Genomic DNA, 19,114 nt, shown 5'->3' with positions numbered 1-19,114 from the left:
GTCTCTGGTTTTAGTTATCAGTCTAAACACCCTTCCCTGGGGAAGCTGACACCCTGAAGGTGTTTCTCCCTTCTCTCTGCATCTCCGACCACAGCATTTATCTCACAGAGCTTCTCTCTCTCTTTCTGTCTCTGTCACATGCATTTTTTATTAGTTATCTATTTTATACATATTAGTGTATATATGTCAATCCCAATCTCCCAGTTCATCCCAGCCCTGCCCGCCCCCCCTCCGCCCCCCGCTTTCCCCCCTTGGTGTCCATACATTTGTTCTCTACATCTGTGTCTCTATTTCTGCCTTGCAAACCAATGCATCTGTAGACACATGCATTTTGAAGGTAGGCCCATGTCTTCCTTATCATGGTACTTCCAGGGATCTAATTAGTGCTCAGCACATAGTAGGAGCAATGAATTCCCTCCTACAAACTTGCTTCTTGTGGTCTTACATCAGGAGAGATCCTCTGGGATTTTAATAAATGCTCTGATGGCTCAGAGGACAGATGTGATCTGACCGTAGGATGTGACACAGCCTGAGCCCAGCCAACATGCCTGTGATAGCACAGCCCCTTCTCCCCCTTGGTCAGCCAACACCCGGCCGCAGGGGCCTCACCTCGCACTCCCCCGCTGACATCCCCATAGCTGTTGTACTGAGCAAAGTCTGTAGAAACAGGCTGAAATGAAGAAAAACACACCATTAGAAAATCTGCTCCACAGTACTCGTTTCGGAGTCAGGTGAAAAGGAAGATAGGATTTACAAAATCCTAAGAATTCCTCCCAAGCTGAATTCCTGGACCCCTATTATTTTTCCTACGTAGTTCTTCTTCTATGAAATACCTGTTTTGTGGTATATCCTATGCTACTGCTCAGCAGGTCCTTGGCAAGCAAGTATCCCTTGCTGATAAATAAAAGCACATTTTTCCACACCACAGCTACACAGTTACACTTGGTTCCATGCTTTGTGGGGAGGGAGGTTGTAATAAACTTTCCTGTATCTTTTTACAGCAGAGATAATGGCTCCAGTAATTACTTTTTGCTTGATTGTAGAAATATTTGCCACACAATTAATCTAGTCTTCCCATAAGCTTATACAGGCTATTCTTTTATCTAAAGTCAATTTCTCTTTCTCTCAATAAAAATATCTTATTTTGCCTGTAACTCAAAGTGATTTACCAGGAGAGCAGGGTGATTACAATTTTCATTATATCCAACACTGAGATCATATTGTCAGGTGTATTCTGACAATACATCAGCACTTCAACCAGGACTCAAGAGGGAAGAGACTCAGAAACAAGTAATTGAGAAATCTCACCCGGTGAAGCCCGTTTTTCCCATAGCCTGGGAGAGATGAGGTTTTCGATGACAGAGCATGTGAAGCTGAATAAGAGAAAGATAAAAAAGTAACTGTTAGGAACCGGAAGTCCAATTCTTTCATGAAGTTGGCAGTGTATCCTCTACCCTACAGAATAGAAGATTTAGAAAAAAAAAAAAAAATCCAAATATTGGGCTCAAATGTTCACAAAATGCCACCATATTTGGGTGATGTAGGGAATGGGTGGGCAGTGAAATTTTCGAGGAGGGGTGGGGAAGGAAGAAGTGCTTGGCATCTCTGAATCCTCAACACAATCCTAATAATGATGGTAGCATTTCCATTTTACAGGAGAAGAAATAGGGGCTAATAGAAAGTTAAGTATCTTGCCCACGGCTGCTCAGCTTGTAAAGATCCAAGCAATGATCTAAACCCAGGGCTACTGGGATACACAGGCCCAAGCCCCAGTTGGTATGGCAGCGATAACTGATCTGGAGGCCTACACTTAAGTTACCAAGATCTACTGGCCAACCACAGTTGGACTCCTGGGAGGCTTGGGATAGGGTATCCCATTGATCAACAGCGTGGACACCTCATAAACTGCTGGGCTTTGGAGGGAGTAGACCTGGGCTTGAATTTTGGCTCTGCAACTTAACACCTCTGCATCTTCGGGCATGGTATTCCATCTTGTTAAGTCTTCATTTCTTGACCCATGTAGATACAGTGCTATGTATTCTTATACAACAGAATTGCAGAATTGGAAGGAACTCTAAAGATTACTAAACTACCTAATCCAAGATCAATGCCAGTGACACATCTATGAGAAGAAGCAGGGCATTCCGGTTAAGGGTGTGGGCTCTGGGGTTATAATACTTGGACTCCTAAACCTTAGTTTTGGTAGTTATCAGCAATGTGACATTGGGTAAGTTACTTAAACTTCCCTTTACTTGTCTCCTGATCTACAAAATGGGGAAGATGATAATAATCATAATATCATCTACTTCATTGGTATGTTGTGAAGATTAAATGAAATAATGTTTAGCAGAAGTGTTTGCATAGGAAACACTAAACACATGTTTAAAGGAAACCTCAGGAGAGAAAATTATGCACTAGTTCACAACGCGTGAGGAGATATCTTGTGGGTTAAAAGAGAACAGGCTTATGACAAGTATAAGCAGGGGAAAATATACCGAAAGACTATTTCAGCCCAGTATATAAGTAATCTCTTTCAAAAGCATCAACAACAGCACTGTTAGCCCTCAGCTCTTATACTGAATATACTAAAGCCATAATACTTTGAAAAAATTGTTCATGCTCTCTACAGTTAAAAAGCATTCTGTTCTCTATGAGGATTTTCTTTTTGCCGCTTCCCTCTGAGATGTATGTTCTGGAAGGTAGACCCAGCACAAGGGAACTGACCCCTCTTGGTTCTTGAGACCCTCCAAGGGCTCCTCCTATTTCCAACAGGAAGGAAACACACATTTAAGGAAGAGCCGTGGCAGGCTCTTAAGCTAAGCTGACATGACATAGGATTCCTACACTTCCTTTCCTATGGAACACTCTGCAGATCCCACCAGAAACCACCCTGCCTCTCCTGGAACCGTCAAAATAGGCTCCTTGCAGGCAGGTGGCCAGCTCCTGGCTCAGGGAAGGCGGTGGGTCTGCTGCTCACCTGAGTTGATGGAAGAATCATAGCGCCCGGCGGCCAGGGAGGACCTCTCCCGGCTCTCCCTCTCCTTCTCCATCTCTTCTTTCAGTATCAACTGGCCCAGGCCCGAGTTGAGCTATTCACAGAGAAAAGAAAAATGAAAGCGAAGCCCGCAATTACTTTTAGGGAACTGCAGTTTCTTTTTAGGAGATCCTGCAAGAAGTTCCTGACTCTGGAGAGGGCTGAGGCATATTGTCCCAGAGCCTGGTGGCTCCCCAAAAGGTCAGCCAGGTTTTGGACCTTGAACCCACCATAGTCCCTTCAATGTCAAGGCTCTGTTGCCCTAAACCAGGCTCCACATCAGAAGAATGTTCTCCCCCCTTTGCCCTCCCCGCAAAGCGCCAGCAGGTAGACTCAGGAGGGCAATGTATGAGTATGTACAGATTTTTGATGTGGGAAGGGAAGACTGGGGATAGTAGCCTTTGAAGATAAATTACACTGATTTGTTTAAAAACAGGGAAAAAAATAATGCATGCTCATTGTACAGATTTTAGAAAATCCAGAAGGAAAGAATAGCCCATAATCCACCACTCAGAGATAACCACCATTTACATTCTGATCTATATCTATCCAGTATTTTTCTATGCACATAATATACAAAACTGGGAACACATAATAAATGTAACTTTGTATCCTCTGTATCCTCATATAACTAGTATCATGTGCATTCCCCATATGATTAAGTATCTTTGGAAAATGACCCTTATTGGTAGGAGTTTATCATTTCTCGGCTCCCTCAACCCCAGGCCTTCTGGGATGCTGTGGGCCTAAGCTAGAGACAGAGGGTATAATGAGGATGTCTTAGTGACAGTCCATTTTATCCCCTCTCTCTTGGCCCAGATATACACACAGGTCCTATGAGTCCTGAGGAAAGACTTGGAGAAAGGCTCTGTCCGAAGGGAATTCCTTCAGCAGCGCCTGCGTGAGGGAAGGAAGGTGTTGTACCACCTCGGAGTGCACTTTGGCTTTACCTGGCCTTTCAGCATCCTTTCAACACATGCACCACACCCACACACCCCACACAGAGTCTCGCTCTCCTCGAAAAGGCCCAAACATTCCGTGTCTCTCTGACCTCCAGGTCACCTCTTCCAGAACCCGCTAACTATTCTGCCTTATTACAGTCACCAGATGCCCATCTTGTCTCTCCTACTGGACAGTAAGCCCCTGAGGGCTGGGACTACCTCCTGCTCATCTTGGTGGCTCGCCCACAGTAATCATTCAATAATATGTATCAACAGAACAGAACTGAAGACTGCAGCAAAGTAGTTTCAGGACAAACCTTCATTAATTGCTCCTCTTGCAGCTGCCGGCGTCTCAGAAGCTCCTCGTCGTCTTCCTCTCTGCCGCTAGATCTGCGTCTCATGTCAGCTCCTAAGTCCACAGCAAAGACAACCTCTCACATTAGCCCCACAGCAAGGGGATCTCAAGGGACTGGTCCACCTGTGCTCAACGCGTCAGGCAGGCAAAGTCAGCAGTGGTCTTCAACATTCGTGAACAACACATGGGAGAAAAGAGCCTGCCACCAGTTCAGCTGGTTTCTTGAGACAACGGGCCCCGTTCGACAAGCCAGTCCAAAATGTGATTCAGTAAGGCATGCCTCCCAACAATCTGATCTGCTCAATTAGAACTCGGTTTGCCATTATGATTGGGTCTAAGTCATCCCACTGACCACTGGTCAGAGCTTCCATAGTAGGTGGGAGAGACATCTACGGTTACTATTTTGATGTCCCTGAGGTTATTGTTCAAATAGAGAGGAAGCCAAATTCATCTAGATACCATCAAATAGGTAAGACACTCTCTTGTGACAAATTTTAAAATCTTGTTTTCTTTTTCTGAATATTTAGGTTTGGCACCATACCATCACCCTGTCTTCTACCTCCAATAAATTCATTAAGAAGCATGCTTCAGTGGTTAAGACTCCACGCTCCCAATGCAGGGGGCCCAGGTTCGATCCCTGGTCAGGGAACTAGATCCCACATGCATGCCACAACTAAGAGTTTGCATGCCACAACTAAGGAGCCCATGTGTCGCAACTAAGGAGGCAGCAAGCCACAACTAAGAAGCTCTCAAGCCACAACTAAGGAGCCCACCTGCTGCAACTAAGACCCAGTGCAACCAAATAAATAAATAAATAAATATTAAAAAAAAAAAAGGAAAAAGAAGCATGCTTTATTTTTCTTTGAAGGGATGGGTCTCTAATGTTTCCTTGCTCTCAATCTTTCGGAAAATAGTCACAAAAGAGTTTTATACTAATGGGCCAATAAAAAGTGTTAATGCAGCTAAAAAGTTACTTATTTCAGTATAATAGAGCAGATCACGTACAATTTTTAAGCTTCCTGGAAAAGGGGAGATGGAGGGGAAAGGAGGAATCTGTCTGAATGGCTGGAAAATTAAGATAATTAACGCTTTTCCTAAGTGGCTTGGACTAATTTAGCTGTGGGAGGAGATAGGAAAGCCTGTTAATCTAATCAAAATAAACTCTAACTAATACCTTCAGGGTTTGATCAGTTGGATTAATGGACCAGAAGCTTTCTTCATTTTGGAACCTCAAACCATTTAGTGATGACAGTTGGTAACAACAAAATATTAATTCTCCCCCAAAGTTTAGCTGTTTAATGTCCCTGCTATGCAACATGACTGAACTAGGAACCTCAGCGGCCCCAAGAACTGCCTGAAGGACGTGGACCAGCAGAAAAAAAAAGCTGACGACTGAGTCTTAGTTTCTAAAATCATGAATATCAACGTGAATTTTCTCTCTTTAATCTACACTAACAAAAATGAATAGACATAAGTTTTCAAGAACTAGATACATCTTAAGTCAATATAACGTATAGAATACTTGTGAATAAGGAACCCAGGAGGTATAATAGATTTTTCCTTCAACTATTTCTATAGATATCAATTGCTTTAAAATCCACTTCTATTGCTTGTAAAAGTTATTCCAAAAATAACTTGGCAAAAAACAGCAGGATGAAGAAAATTTGGGAATTTTGGAAAATTGAAGGCCTTTTAGGTTGTCAACAGAAATGTGATAAGATAGTCATATCTTTGGAAAGCTGACTCACTAAATTTTCAGTACTAGCTTCTGAGTTTGCTAATACCATTTTTTAGGGCCAAGTGATTTCACTAATGATGAAACAGTAAAGACACAGACACAGTTCTAAAGCATAAATGTGTGGTTCAAAGCAAAGAATGAAACAGCTCAAATGTGACATTTTAGCACAGAAGTCATGGAAATGACAGATGTGAAATCATGTAACTTTACATGAGTAATATTCCAGAACACTTGCTACTCTGTAACAGCCCTTCTTAGTAATGGAGAACATGATCAGGTGAGAAAAATGAAAGAGCTTCAGTGTTAAGATTGGTTGTTAAGAGAATTGTAATTACAACCCAGAAATCGTCTAAAACAAACTTAATTCAAAGAAGTCACACTTCTGTGGACACTCAGTAAATCTACCCACTATGCTCTAACTATATAGAACGAAGTTCTTGGCAGGAGGCTTTGATTCAACTATATTCAAAAGAGTTACTGACTTTACAGTAATAACTGAGAGTCCACACAAAAGACCTGTTTTAGACCAGTTCTGCACCTCACTGGGTTTGGTTAGCACAAGGCTCCGGTGGTTGGGTTTTTGAAGCATTTTGCACACACGTTAATACTACCTTAGTTCTTTTCACTGTTCTAACTCTTGGTCATACTTTTCTTAAAAAATCTTTACACTAGGACACATTTCCTTGCATATTTTTAAGCACTGCATTTTGAGATCTCCTAGCAATTTGTCCATTTGGCTTAGCTGCTACAGTTGCATACCTATGGCGGCAAGTGAGGGGGGACCAGGCCAGTGGTCCATCTCAATCTTTGGTATCTCGCTGGGGTCTGGAGCCTGGGCTGCTGGGAACTTGGAAAACTTGATGATGTCTTCTGAAGACTTGCTCTGGGCTGCCAAGGCAGCTGCATCTGGATGGGAATCAGGGGCAGCTTAGCTATCGGTCTGTAAGGCCATGGTAGTACAATCAATCCTCTTACATAGTTTTCTCGTGCTCTGGCAAAAAGTGTGAACTCCAGAGAGCTGTTTATCACCATTATCAATCACCCAGTCACTAATAGTTCTTAGTGACAACTCGACTCATCTTCCTTACGTTCTGCCAGAAGCAAAGCTTCATTCTACATCTGTTCTACATCTGAAAAATCTTGTTCCCGAGCTGTGCTGTCCAATACTAGCTCGAGCTACATGTGGCTATTTACATTTAAATTAATACAATTAAATAAAACAAATGATTAATAAAATTAAAATTCAGTTCCTCAGTGGCACTAGCCACATTTTATGTGATCCATACCTACACGTGGTTAGCGGCTACTGTATTGGACAGCATAATTATAGAACATTTCCATCATCACGGAAAGTTCCACTGGACAATTCTAGAGCAATTAGAAATTTTAATCTAGTTAATTTGAAATTAAAGAGGTAAGTGAAAAGCATGACATTGTCATTTGACTGTAGGTGTTAATCATAAGAGAGTTGGTTGGCTTTGAATTTTTGTGGCTTCTTAGCCACAGAAATATTGGTCCGGTTCATTTCAATCCTTGCATATTGTATATGTGTTCTTGATTCCTAGGGGAAATGGCAGCAGGAAAATCCACTGTCAGCTTGCAGGAATTTAGCCTTGAGACTTGGGTTTGCCATACCCACTCGTTGTTTTGTTCAAGGGGCTGCATATACAAATGACTCATCCAGCTTTAAAACCACAAAAGCCAGACTAGGAGCAGCATTAGTTCCCAGAGTTCTTAATGGCTATGCTTATGGTAGAGTCATTGGCTTAGAGCCCCAGATGGAATCACAGAAATGGAGCAAAACAAACCAGGTTAAATGGTCAGTCCCTGATTCTGGCTAATTTTGCAAGCTGACCTGGGATGTTACTAAACATTTCACAACATATTTATGCTATAGATAAAATTTGCCCCCATCCCTGGGCTCGTAGATTTTTAAATCTGGAAGTAACTTTTTGAATTTTCATCTCCAATTCCACATTTTTTAAGTAACTTTCTGGGTCTCAATTTGCTTAAGTAACTTGACTGAGGTCGCCCTACATAATAATAAGGGGTAAATTCTCAGCCAGGCATGGAACAGTGTTTTTCTGAATTTCTAACCTCATGAGAATAAAAGATAAAATCAGCTTGGAAAACACTGCACACTATATCCTCTTCTTAAAGAAGGACAATATGTGTTAGCATATTAAAGACTAAGAAGTGTGACTTTATTTAAGTCTAGCATTTTCCAAATGCACAGGGCACAGACACCAGTTTTTGGTATGACATCTATTTCTATCACAGAGAACTGCTCTTTTGCAGAATGTCCTTTGGGATGTACCGCTCTGGTTGTGCTACTCTTAATTACAAGAGACTGAAAGAAAGTAAAGAGTAAAGTCAAAGTCAATTTCACAAAAAGAAGCAAACTAATCTCTTCCAAATAAATAACCTAACATTATCCTATCTTTTTAAATCTTAATTATTTGATTATTTTTATTTGGAGAGGCAGGATCTTAGAGATTTCAGTATTTAAAAAAAAGTCTCTAAACTGTTAAATCAAACTGGGAATCTTATTCTTAAATTAAAAAAAAATTTTTTTTTAAAGCCAGACTTCAAACAGTACTTACGCATTAGAATTGGTGAAGTCAGTAAACATTCACATGTTAATGAGTGGGTGAGAAGACATTAAACCATAAAAAAAGCAAACAAAAACAAGGTTAAGAAACTTAAAAAAGCAAGCACATGGTGTAAACTCAAAAAAAAAAAACCACACAGATGAAGAAAATAAATCATAGTTCTAGAACCATTACAATACATACATTCTTTTTCCCCTAGAATGTTGGCCTGAAATTTTTTTCCTTTTTGCATTTTCAACTTTATTTGCTTTTCATGTCATCCTAAGCCTTTAGGACTCATTAATGTCAACTGGATTCTAAAGGCAGCCTTCAAATTTCCAGTCACAATTTGTGTATAATTTTCTGAAATCACCTGGAGACCAGTCTTGGCTTTCTACCCATTCACAAAGATTTATAGCAGCTGAATCTATAGAGACCTAATAATGTTGGAGGGAAATGTGACTTACAAAGAGTAATATGATTTCCTGGGTTTAAAATTTCTATATTCCCAGAAAAGGAAAACACAATTATAAATCCACATCAGTGGTTCTTAGTTTGCAGGAATTTCAGAGACAAGCTGGCCTAATGTACTGGTTTTTGCAGATGAGAAACTGAGGGACAGAGGTTATGTCTCTGATATCACAGAACCATTTAGGTGAAGAGCTGGGATCAAGGCTAGGGCCTCTGTCTCAGCGTGAGTCCCATCCCCTCTACCACAGGGTGCAGACATCTGCATGCCCCATCAGAAACTGGGGAACTGGACAGTCAGGCTGATGGAGGCTTGGTCAAATTAATTTTTTTTTGGCCACGTGGCTTGTGGTATCTTAGTTCCCTGACCAGAGATCGAACCTGTGCCCCCTGCAATGGAAGCACAGAGTCCTAACCACTGGAACGCCAGGGAATTCCCTTGGTCAAATTAATTTTTAGGTAGCTAGCCTTCACTAGTTTTAATTAGTTAAACTAATTGCAAGCTCATCAAAATTATCAGAGAGGTTGGTTAAATTATTTGATGGCCCCCCAAAAAAGTCTTTTTAGGGAGTTTGTGAATTACTGTGTGACCGTACCTTTCCTTCTCTATGAGTGAAATGATACATGGTTTGATGGGCTCAGAAATAAGCTAGGAGTTTCCTAATCAAGCTAAGTGTTCTCTATCTAGGAAAACCGACTTCACAATATTTGCATCATAGGAGACCATAAAGGTATAATACACTGGACGCCCCAGTTTGATTCTCAAAAGCAGCAGCAGGTAAGCCTTTCAGAGGACAGCGAAGAGTTCAGCTGACGTTGCTACTTAAAAGCTACGCGGAGGAAAGCGGGTTTTACCATGCTGTTTGTAGATGGGTGGTTTTCGGTAAATGTTGATCCCTTGATCTGTGGAAATGAAAAGCAAAAGGTGTGTGATTATGGGGAGCCATCCACCGATGGGAAAAACAGATCAACCAAGAGGCAAACCAAACTGAAGATTCTCCAACAAAAATAACCCAGAAGGTTAACTTTTGTATTACAAAGATTGAGGTTACTGGAAGAAGAAATTACAGGAATGAGTGAATTACTATAGACATGTGACATGGAATCCTTTGTAATACATCTTAGGATATAGAGAGATGTCATTCACTCATGAGCCATTTATTTCAAATATACACTTCACTAAAAGTGGGGTTAAAACAGGAAGAAACGCAAGCAGTGCAGATACTGTGATGGTGAGGAAGACATAACCAGTTTGGGGAAGATCCCCAAATTGCTAGTGTCTCGAAATTGAGCTCCCAGTAGAGACCAGTGGCTCAATTTACTTTTCAACTAATGAGTGGAACAGTGGAAAGCGATGTAGTGAAATTAAGAGTATATTTTTGTAAAACAGAGAAACAGTTTTTAGGTGCGAGGCTAGTCTGATGTATTGACAGGATGTTTGACAAAATCCTAGTGTGTGTAGGCCAAATTTTACAAAAGAAAGGAAAAGTAAAGAGATGCCAAATATTATTCATATATTTATATAGAACCCCATTTGATTATGCAACCATTAAACTTTGACTGCAAATACTCAGGAGGTTTCAAAAGGTTTCCCCAGAATCTTGGGCACTGGATCCTGGTTGGGCATTCTTCATGAAAAAAGTTGCAAACGTACAACACTGATTTTCAAGGTTCGATGAAACTTCATTTATATATATTTTTTAAAGGTAGTCCTATCTCAGTGGTATGAATCCCATTGAACTTTCCTCTGTTCAAACTTCTAGGTAAGTTTGGAATGCAAAAGAGAAAAACTACTACAGATTCCAAATATGTATGCCAACGTTAACATAACGGGTAATTTATTAAACCACTTTCAGTAGCTAAAAGAAGCAAAACAATGTACTTCTGATGGAAAAATAATATCATGACTTCTGATGGCCAATCTTGCCTTCACAAAGATTGTGAGCTGACCCTAAATATTAAGATACTGATGGGTTCTGATTTTTCCAGTTCCTGATGGCAAATTACTATTTGTACCATGACAGCAAAGCTTATAGCACCAAGCCTAAATTGCAAGATGTCTTTGTGGGCTATGGAGGTGGTTAGTTAATTACACACTGCAGAAAGACCCTCCAAATGACCCAATTTTTCAGCTCTCTGAAAAGTCCACAGAAAGAATCTCCACACTGGAGACAAACAGATAAAATAAAAGTACTCTCAAGAACGCTGAGGTTCAGTCTTTAGGATGAGAAGATAACTAGATTGCCATTGTGTTAGACAATGACACTAAACCACAGAGTGGTATCTTAGAAGGTACTAATATAAGGGTAAAATTAAAATTTTTGTCAAAACAAAGCAACTCAACCCTTATTCTTCCACCCTCTGCCTCCCATCCCCCTTCAAAAATTTTAGAGAAAACGTAAACCTTCAATACAATCCTGGCATCTCACATACAAAGCTTTTGAAAGGCCCTCTAGGTCAGATCCTGCAATTTAGGGTTTGTCGACTGTGAGCACCGCAATTAAAAGAGCATGAGAAATGGAGACGAGACAGAGGTGACAAGGCTACATTCTACACGGCGACAGGACACCAAGACACAGACCATGTCAGCTCCTACCTGGAACATGGAAATGTTTAGGGGCCTGAGCGTAAGTTGGAGTGACAGGGCGGCTGTCTGGCCGATAAGGGAGAGGGGAGTTCCGGCCGCTGGATGGCTCATTGCCTCCAATGAGAAGAATGGAGAAAACAAAATGAGAGAAGGGAGAGCAAGAAAGAAAACAAAGCAAGCATAATAAAAATTCAAAACGAACAAACCGGAAGGAGGTACATCAAAAAGGAGGAACCAAAGAAACAAACTCAGTTCATCAACTTGGCTCACAAAGGTGACTGGTATAAGGTTGAATTTTCCAAAAGAGAGATCTGAGTTCAAGTGGAACTCGGTTAAAAGCAGTGAGCGGTAAGATGCATCATTCCAATGGCATGCGGTTGAAGGCTGTGAGCTGGCAGCAAACTGATTAGATGGAAAGTACATTAAGAAGAATGGAAAGTCACTTGGCTAATGATTCAGGGTCAGTCGTCAGATGGTTACAACCCAAGCATGTAAAGGGGTGGGATATGCAAACCCCAAAACAATCACTTCCAGGCATAATGGCAGAGGCTGGCAATCAGAATCTATTTCTCTGAATGGGAGGCTGAGTCTGGGAACCTGTGTGGTCCTTCCTCTGAGCAACACAAAGTGCCTTCATTGCAGCCTATGTTTCTGTTGCTTCACTTTGAAATACACACAGTAGAGTCAGACCCCTTTCTTCCAGGTACTTTGGGACCACTTATACTTCTCTCCACCTTTCTCTTAAAAGAGGCTCTATCCAGTCTAAAAATTCCATCAGTGAGGCATTTACTGAGCATCTACTATGGCTGGGCAGTGAGCTTCGATTGAGGCTAAGTAGGTGAATGAGATGTGGTGCGTAGCTGCACGGGGCTCAGGGTCTACCTAAGGAGACAGACTTATAAGCAACAAGTACACGTAATACCACATAAGTGCTTACTCGGGGGTATGCGAAAAATTCTATGGCACTCACATGAAGGTGTCACTGATTTTTCAGAAAGGCTACGGAAAGATGCTAGAATTGAGTTGGTCATTGAAGGGTAAGCTCACCAGGTGGATGGGTGGCTGGAGGGGTGAGAAGGTCCAGATTCTAGGGAGCTGGAACATCACGGGGAAAGAAGGGCCCCGGTGTGTGGGAGCAACAGGACGGGTCTCTGCAGCTGGGCAGCACGGCGTTCTTGGAGGGGGGAGTGGGGAAGAGCCTGGAACGTGCTGCTGGGCTTGGCCGCAAAAGCCTTGAGGACCCCCCCCCCCCATAGCCACCATCACTCCCTCTGATGAGAACTGCAGGGTGAACTGAGACTTGTGCAAAATCGGACAGAGATCAGCTCTTACCCTACTGCCCTCCTTCCCCACGACTGAGCGAACATCCGTGCAAGAATACACCAGAAGATATAGGACTATCAAAAGTTAATGAATTAGTAAGGTAATTACTTTTATGATTGAGTTGTAAGGGTTCTTTACATATTCTGGATAACAAGTTTCTTATCAGACATATGATTTGCAAGTATTTTCTCCCACTTTGTGGTTGTCTTTTACTTTCTTGATAGTGTCCTTTGAAGCACAAGTGTTTTAAATTTTGATAAAGTCCAATTTATCTATCAGTTAAGGCTAACAATTTTAAATAAATCATAGATCTTCAGAAAATAGAGCAGGAGTCAATTTTTTTCTCTCTCTCTTTTTTTTTTTTTTTTACTTTGTCTTAAATTTTTTTTTTTAAATTGAGATATAACTGACATATAACATTATATTAGTTTTAGGTGTACAAGAGCCAATTTCTTCAAGTAAATCAAACTGTTCTAAATCTGGCCAGCAATGCATGAAAGATGTCAGTTGCTGGAGTCTCACAATAACATGTTCAATAGAGTTTTAATTTTTTGATATGTATAGTTTTAGATAACCAGAGCACAGATCTGTACCAAATGGGCAGTAAGATATTCCGAATATGAGATCTGAATTTGTTACTGTCTCAAATTTAGAGTCCAGGTTTTTGGTTATCATGTTCTAAGACTTTTGTCCTTTTTTCTTTTTTTGTTTCAAGAGTCAGTTTAGCATCTAGCTCCCAATATATTATAATGCTGACTTTACTAAAGTGAGATATTAGCTGCTAAAAATTATGAAGCTTCACCTACAACCACTGATCTATTAAAAAGCTCATTTAAAGGGAAAGTCACCTCATTTACTGTCACTCTCCTAAAGAGAAATAGCCAGCTCATGTCTGAAAAAATTAATATAAAAAACACAGGTACAGGCAAGCAGGGGAAGGAAGAATACAGTTTACGTTTAGAAGAAAATCCTGCTTTAAACCTAAGGCTAAATCAGAACTAGATCTCATTTATCTCTGTGTGTTCAACACAGTGCCTGGGCACGACTAAGTGCTTAATAAATGTCTGTGAATGAATGACTAAAGTAGGCCAACTAATTAATTCTACAGCAATGAATGACCTAATTTAGTGAGCACCACTGCAGTATCAACCATCATCTTTCTCTTAATTATAGGCAGCCGGATGCTAGGACACAGCAGTGGGATCACAATAGTACCTTTTTTCTTTTTTTTAAAAAAAATAGCTTTCCCTAGAGTTGATCCTTAATAACCCCAATTTAATTGTTTCACTTCAGAAGAATTCTTTACTCCTACAAACATTAGAAATTATTCACAAGAGTAATCCATAATTTAAAAACAGAATAATTCTTGTGGGCTATTCTCAAAGGAAGTTCTAGAGAGACTCAACTTTCTTGCTTTATTTGAGTTTTTTTTTTTCTGAAGACCCTGCATATCTTGAACACTGGTGCTACTGCTTTGAAACCACACTACTCCCTGCCCTTAATCCTGCACCTCTAACCTTCCTGTACTTGTAGAACGTCAGATTTTCGGGGGAGGGGAATGTCCTCACAGGTTTTGGTTATAATATCCAATCAGATGAAACTCCATTAAATTTGTTCTGATAGTTACTAGCCAGGGTCACGCACACACAAAAATAGCTGCATATATGGGACATCAAGGTTTAAGGTCATTAGAATTAGCATTTGCCCAAGTATTCTATCATTAAGATGCTCTGCTGCCCAGTGGCAGTAGAAACCCATCACTTCCATGGTTGACGGCTCTCAAAGGCTATGGAACGACAGTCTGAATTCCCAAAGGGTGTATTCTGGCTGAATGCTGTCTCCAGTTGGGCAGAGTTTTTTACTTAGCAGCATATCTTCGGCAACCACTGACCTTTCTAGTGGCTAGAAAAAACGCTAGTATGTTCAAGTCTTTGTAAGTAGATTTAACTCTATAATCATTTAAAATCTCCCATGAGACATTTAAAAACACTAGGTAAACAGCTACCCAGCAACACACCCATCTAAGTGATCCTGCATAGTATGATTTCTACACATCACAACGGCTCGTTGGGTTAAAGGTCTCAGAGTACATAATGTTGCTAGGTACCGAATTCTTAGTCCTTGAAATGAGAAAGGCATTAAAAATTTTGCCATTAACAAAAAAATTCTCAAGATGAGGCCTTTGCTAAGTTAAACACCCTTTCTTTAAGTGATAAAACGTTTCACTCTATCCTGGATGGAAATAACTGATGAAGGGCCTAAAAGGTTATTTTCATGCTTAGTTCATTACTCAGGCAAAGTGATGCATAAGCCATCAGATGAAATATCATATACGGAAGGTATCATCGTCATCATCATCATCATGATCATCTATCAACCTGGAGTTGACATTGTTTAAAAAATAATATAATAGTGTATATATCATATAATATTGTATATATCACACTCATAGCCATTTTGTTTCTTTAAATAAGTCCTTGCATTGGTTCATCTAAGTTGTTAGTGATCTTAGCTACTGGGGTGAGAAGCTACTGTATATATAGATATACATTTCTTGGTCTTCATTTTTAGCTCCTTCCAAGTCAGCCCAATAGGCCAATTTTTCAGTCCTTGGGAGATCATTCACTGGAAGGATTCCCACTGTACTTAAACTCAAACACTCTGTCCGACTTTTATTCTTCTTTTCGCCACCATGAGAGCGTCAGTGACAAATTCTAAGACAAGTCAATCTAAATGGCAATGCTTGTGTCTGCTGTGGGAAACGGCTGGTACCACTTAGCTCCTGGCCTCTAAGTGCTTATGTTCCAAAATATAAATTCTGAGGGGACCTTAAAGTTGGCAGCACCTAGAATGTCATGACAGAGTTTCAAGATTACTGGTCCTTGTCTAAAGCTTCAATAAACGTTACGGTTTCCTTCAGCAAGTGTCAAATACATATTTGCCTCACAGCAACTCATATCTATGGCAAAACAAGGAAGATTTCTTTCAAAGAGACTTAATATATGTCGCCCTCCTGTTTGCAAATCTGATTCATGGACACAGAAGGTAATGTCTAACAGTATTTCAAAGGGAAAGGAAGAGAAACTCTGCAAACATGGCACAAAGCCCAAAACAAGGTGAAAATAGTTTTTCCAAATAGGCATGCACTTGTCCAAATGGCCCAACAATGATATATTGATATAGAATGAAGCTGCAAGGAAGGTCAGAGAACAGAAATAAAAAACACAATGGAAAACAAGATGGGCATTACAGAAAATGGATGGGGAAGCCAATGAGATAGAGAGAAAGCTGGTGATGTGCATCTCAGCTCTACACCCATGCAGGTGTCCTCAGCTCCGTGGACCCTGGGGGCCTGGGCCACATGCGTCTGAAATAAGGGCCAAGAATTGGACTTGGGCAATGGGAGGTGGGCTTCTGGCTGCCAGAGGGGGAAGGGGACCCCTGCTTTCAGCCACACCTTCCTGAGATGGACATCCTACCCTGGGGTCCTCAAGCTCCTCGGCTTACATTTGTTTTAAAAATAATTTCCCTGAGATTGCAAAACAAGCTCCAAGATAAAGAGTGAATGCTCAAATGAAGAGCCATGGAAAACCCTGGGAGACTTTGCTCCTTTAAAGATATCTTAGATGTGTTTCTCTAATGGCCATACGTTCCCCCGGGGCTGGAGAGGACTTTCATGTAAATGGATACATGTTTTTCAAAATAACTAAGACGTAATTCTTTGCAGAATCCGTATTTAGCTATTCAACTAAACTAGGCTTTTAAAGCAATATCTTTAATATACAAATTCTGCATGATTGATTTTGTAGTTTAGCAAAAAGCTGATTTTAAAACTAAGCATATACTGTTATGCACATTATATTTTGTATCTGAAGTATATAAACTATTTCATCTGAACCAACTGTAGGCATATATCCAGTAAAAAGAAAATGGGAGAGAGACCATTAGATATTTTTTAAGCGTAAGCTCGAAGTAAAAAACTATCGCTTTCTATAATTTAAACCTATACTATTTGACTGTGTACTTCGAATTCAGACTGAAAAAAGAAAAGATTGCATATCTACATTTTTAATAAAGCACCATTTAGGCACACTGAAGTACTGTGATTTTCCTAACCACTTGGTATTTCTGTTGAAAAGTTAATTTTGTAGTTTAAATGCCTGAAAGTAGCTGTTTGTCTTGGCTTCCGTAAGAATGCAATTTTCTAGTTAAAAAGAGATAGAGAATAAAAGTTTGCTTTAAAAATTATACTTCGTGTATAGCATTTAGACCGAAACACAGCCCCCTCATAGGAATGAGGGATGGGAAGGCTTGGGGTCTATCTAGTCCTGGTGTTGCCACTTCCTAGCTGTGAGTCCTTGGCGGGGTCACTTAGCCAGGGCTTCAACTCTTCATCCACCCCCATGGCTGCCCCCTGCTACTTTACTTCATAGGGACGCTGTGAAGAGTGATGGATTGATGCAACCGGAAGTGCTCTAAGAGCACCATGCCGAGGGGGAAATCACAGAGGGACCAGAGTTGAGCGCTCACTACACACCAGGGCATTTCACCTTGCCAACTACAAATTGGCACTTGCCATCTACCTCTATAAGGATGAAATCATGAGCCGCAGCAGCGGCTGACCTTCAGCACCTCCTGAAAGGAGTTCAGGGTGGAGATCAGGAATGAGGCCCTCTGTGCTCTGGGAAAAACTGACAGGACAGGTCTTCAGATAGTCAGATACTTTCAGGAGAAGATTTAATGAGCCCAATTCTTGCATCTCCTCGTATCTAGAAAAGCACTAAAATCCTTCATGGTGACATCTGCTCCTCGTAACTAGCAGAATCCTTCTGTAAAAAATATGTGCCTGATTGCATGTACTCCCCCTTCACCAAAATCACACATCTACTGACCTTCCCCTTACCTCTCTGGAGCAGTTTCTCAGAGCTATCTGCAATGCTGTCTCCCGGGCTATAGTCCTCATTTTGCCCCAAATAAAATTTAACTCACAGCTCTCACGTTGTGCATTTTTGTTTTTTCAGTTGACAACCTCACACACCCCAATACCCTAGGAGAGGTTTCATAGATGAGGCAAGTGGCACTCAAAAGGTTAAGTCTACAATCCAAGGTCCCATAGCTAGCATGTGACAGAGATAATATTCAAAGCCGGGACTCCAGTGTCCACATGGGTGCCCACCTCGCCATAAGGCTGTGCAAACGCACGAGGTATTGAGTCTTGATATCTTGTGATGCGTTATTTGTATAACTCTGTATAACTTTATAGGGTACATGACATTTTTCTTCCTACACAAAGTAGCTTTCTGAAAGATGAAATATATAATAACCAAACAAGGCAGTTTACATTTTAATGAATTAAAAAATGCATTTTCCCTTGCATATTAGAAACAAAGAAACAAACATCTTAATTTGGCCAAGGGCTTCTATATTAAAGTCTCTTTAAAATACATCTCTGAAGTTTTTTTCAATAATTTCTTATGGTTTTATAGACATTCTCTAAAGTATCATCTTGACATCTAAATAATAAAAGTCTTTCCTCCCCAAATACTAATTAGCAGTAATAATTTTAAATAATCTGTCAAGAATTTTAGAAAGTGCTGCACCTGCTGAAAAATTTCTTTGCTAGTGGCAAACGGTATGTGTCTTCAAATAAGCTTGTCAGCAAGGTTATTTTTACAGCACAGAAAATGGTAAAATTGCATGCTTGTAAAATGATTGCCAAGGAAATTCAGTCAAAGAGCACAACATTTAGGCTGCTTGAGAAAGTGTTAGTGATGTGAGCTCTTGGAAATCGGGGTTAGAATCCCTTAGGTCTGTCTTAAGACCCACGACAACATCTGTGCTTGCCTGCTACTCCCTCCCTAAGCTATTTTCTTTGGTTAATTTGGTTCAAATCAAGACTACGGAAAAAAAAGTTAGCATCCTCTGGGAGCTCCTACTTATTTTAAATTATGGTTCCTACTTATTTTAAATTTGGGGCTCTTGGCTCGATTGAGAATGGCTACGGAAACATAACAGACAATGAGAACAATGGGAACGGCATAGAGGGAAGGGCAGAAATGGGCAGTAACAGAAAACAG

The 19,114-nt window shown here is 40.6% G+C and overlaps 1 protein-coding gene across 13 annotated transcripts in view; it reads right to left on the bottom strand.

Moving 5' to 3' along the window:
* ABLIM1 (actin binding LIM protein 1) overlaps window positions 1–19,114 on the bottom strand; it is a 324,990-nt gene that overhangs the window by 8,402 nt on the left and 297,474 nt on the right. For 7 of the 13 annotated variants that reach the window (XM_057531560.1, XM_057531563.1, XM_057531559.1 and 4 more), the window contains 7 exons: window positions 11,724–11,828; window positions 9,983–10,030; window positions 6,828–6,974; window positions 4,293–4,384; window positions 2,978–3,089; window positions 1,309–1,373; window positions 610–670 (listed from right to left, as the gene is read on the bottom strand). In XM_057531560.1, coding sequence (XP_057387543.1) covers window positions 610–670; window positions 1,309–1,373; window positions 2,978–3,089; window positions 4,293–4,384; window positions 6,828–6,974; window positions 9,983–10,030; window positions 11,724–11,828 — 630 coding nt within the window. The remainder of the gene's footprint in view (window positions 1–609; window positions 671–1,308; window positions 1,374–2,977; window positions 3,090–4,292; window positions 4,385–6,827; window positions 6,975–9,982; window positions 10,031–11,723; window positions 11,829–19,114) is intronic. The other 6 variants (XM_007173130.3, XM_007173134.3, XM_057531561.1 and 3 more) reach the window with 5 other exon arrangements.

The sequence above is a fragment of the Balaenoptera acutorostrata genome, chromosome 16 (assembly GCF_949987535.1).
Source record: "Balaenoptera acutorostrata chromosome 16, mBalAcu1.1, whole genome shotgun sequence".
Classification (NCBI taxonomy): domain Eukaryota; kingdom Metazoa; phylum Chordata; class Mammalia; order Artiodactyla; family Balaenopteridae; genus Balaenoptera; species Balaenoptera acutorostrata.
This window is presented reverse-complemented; position numbering and strand designations above follow the sequence as displayed.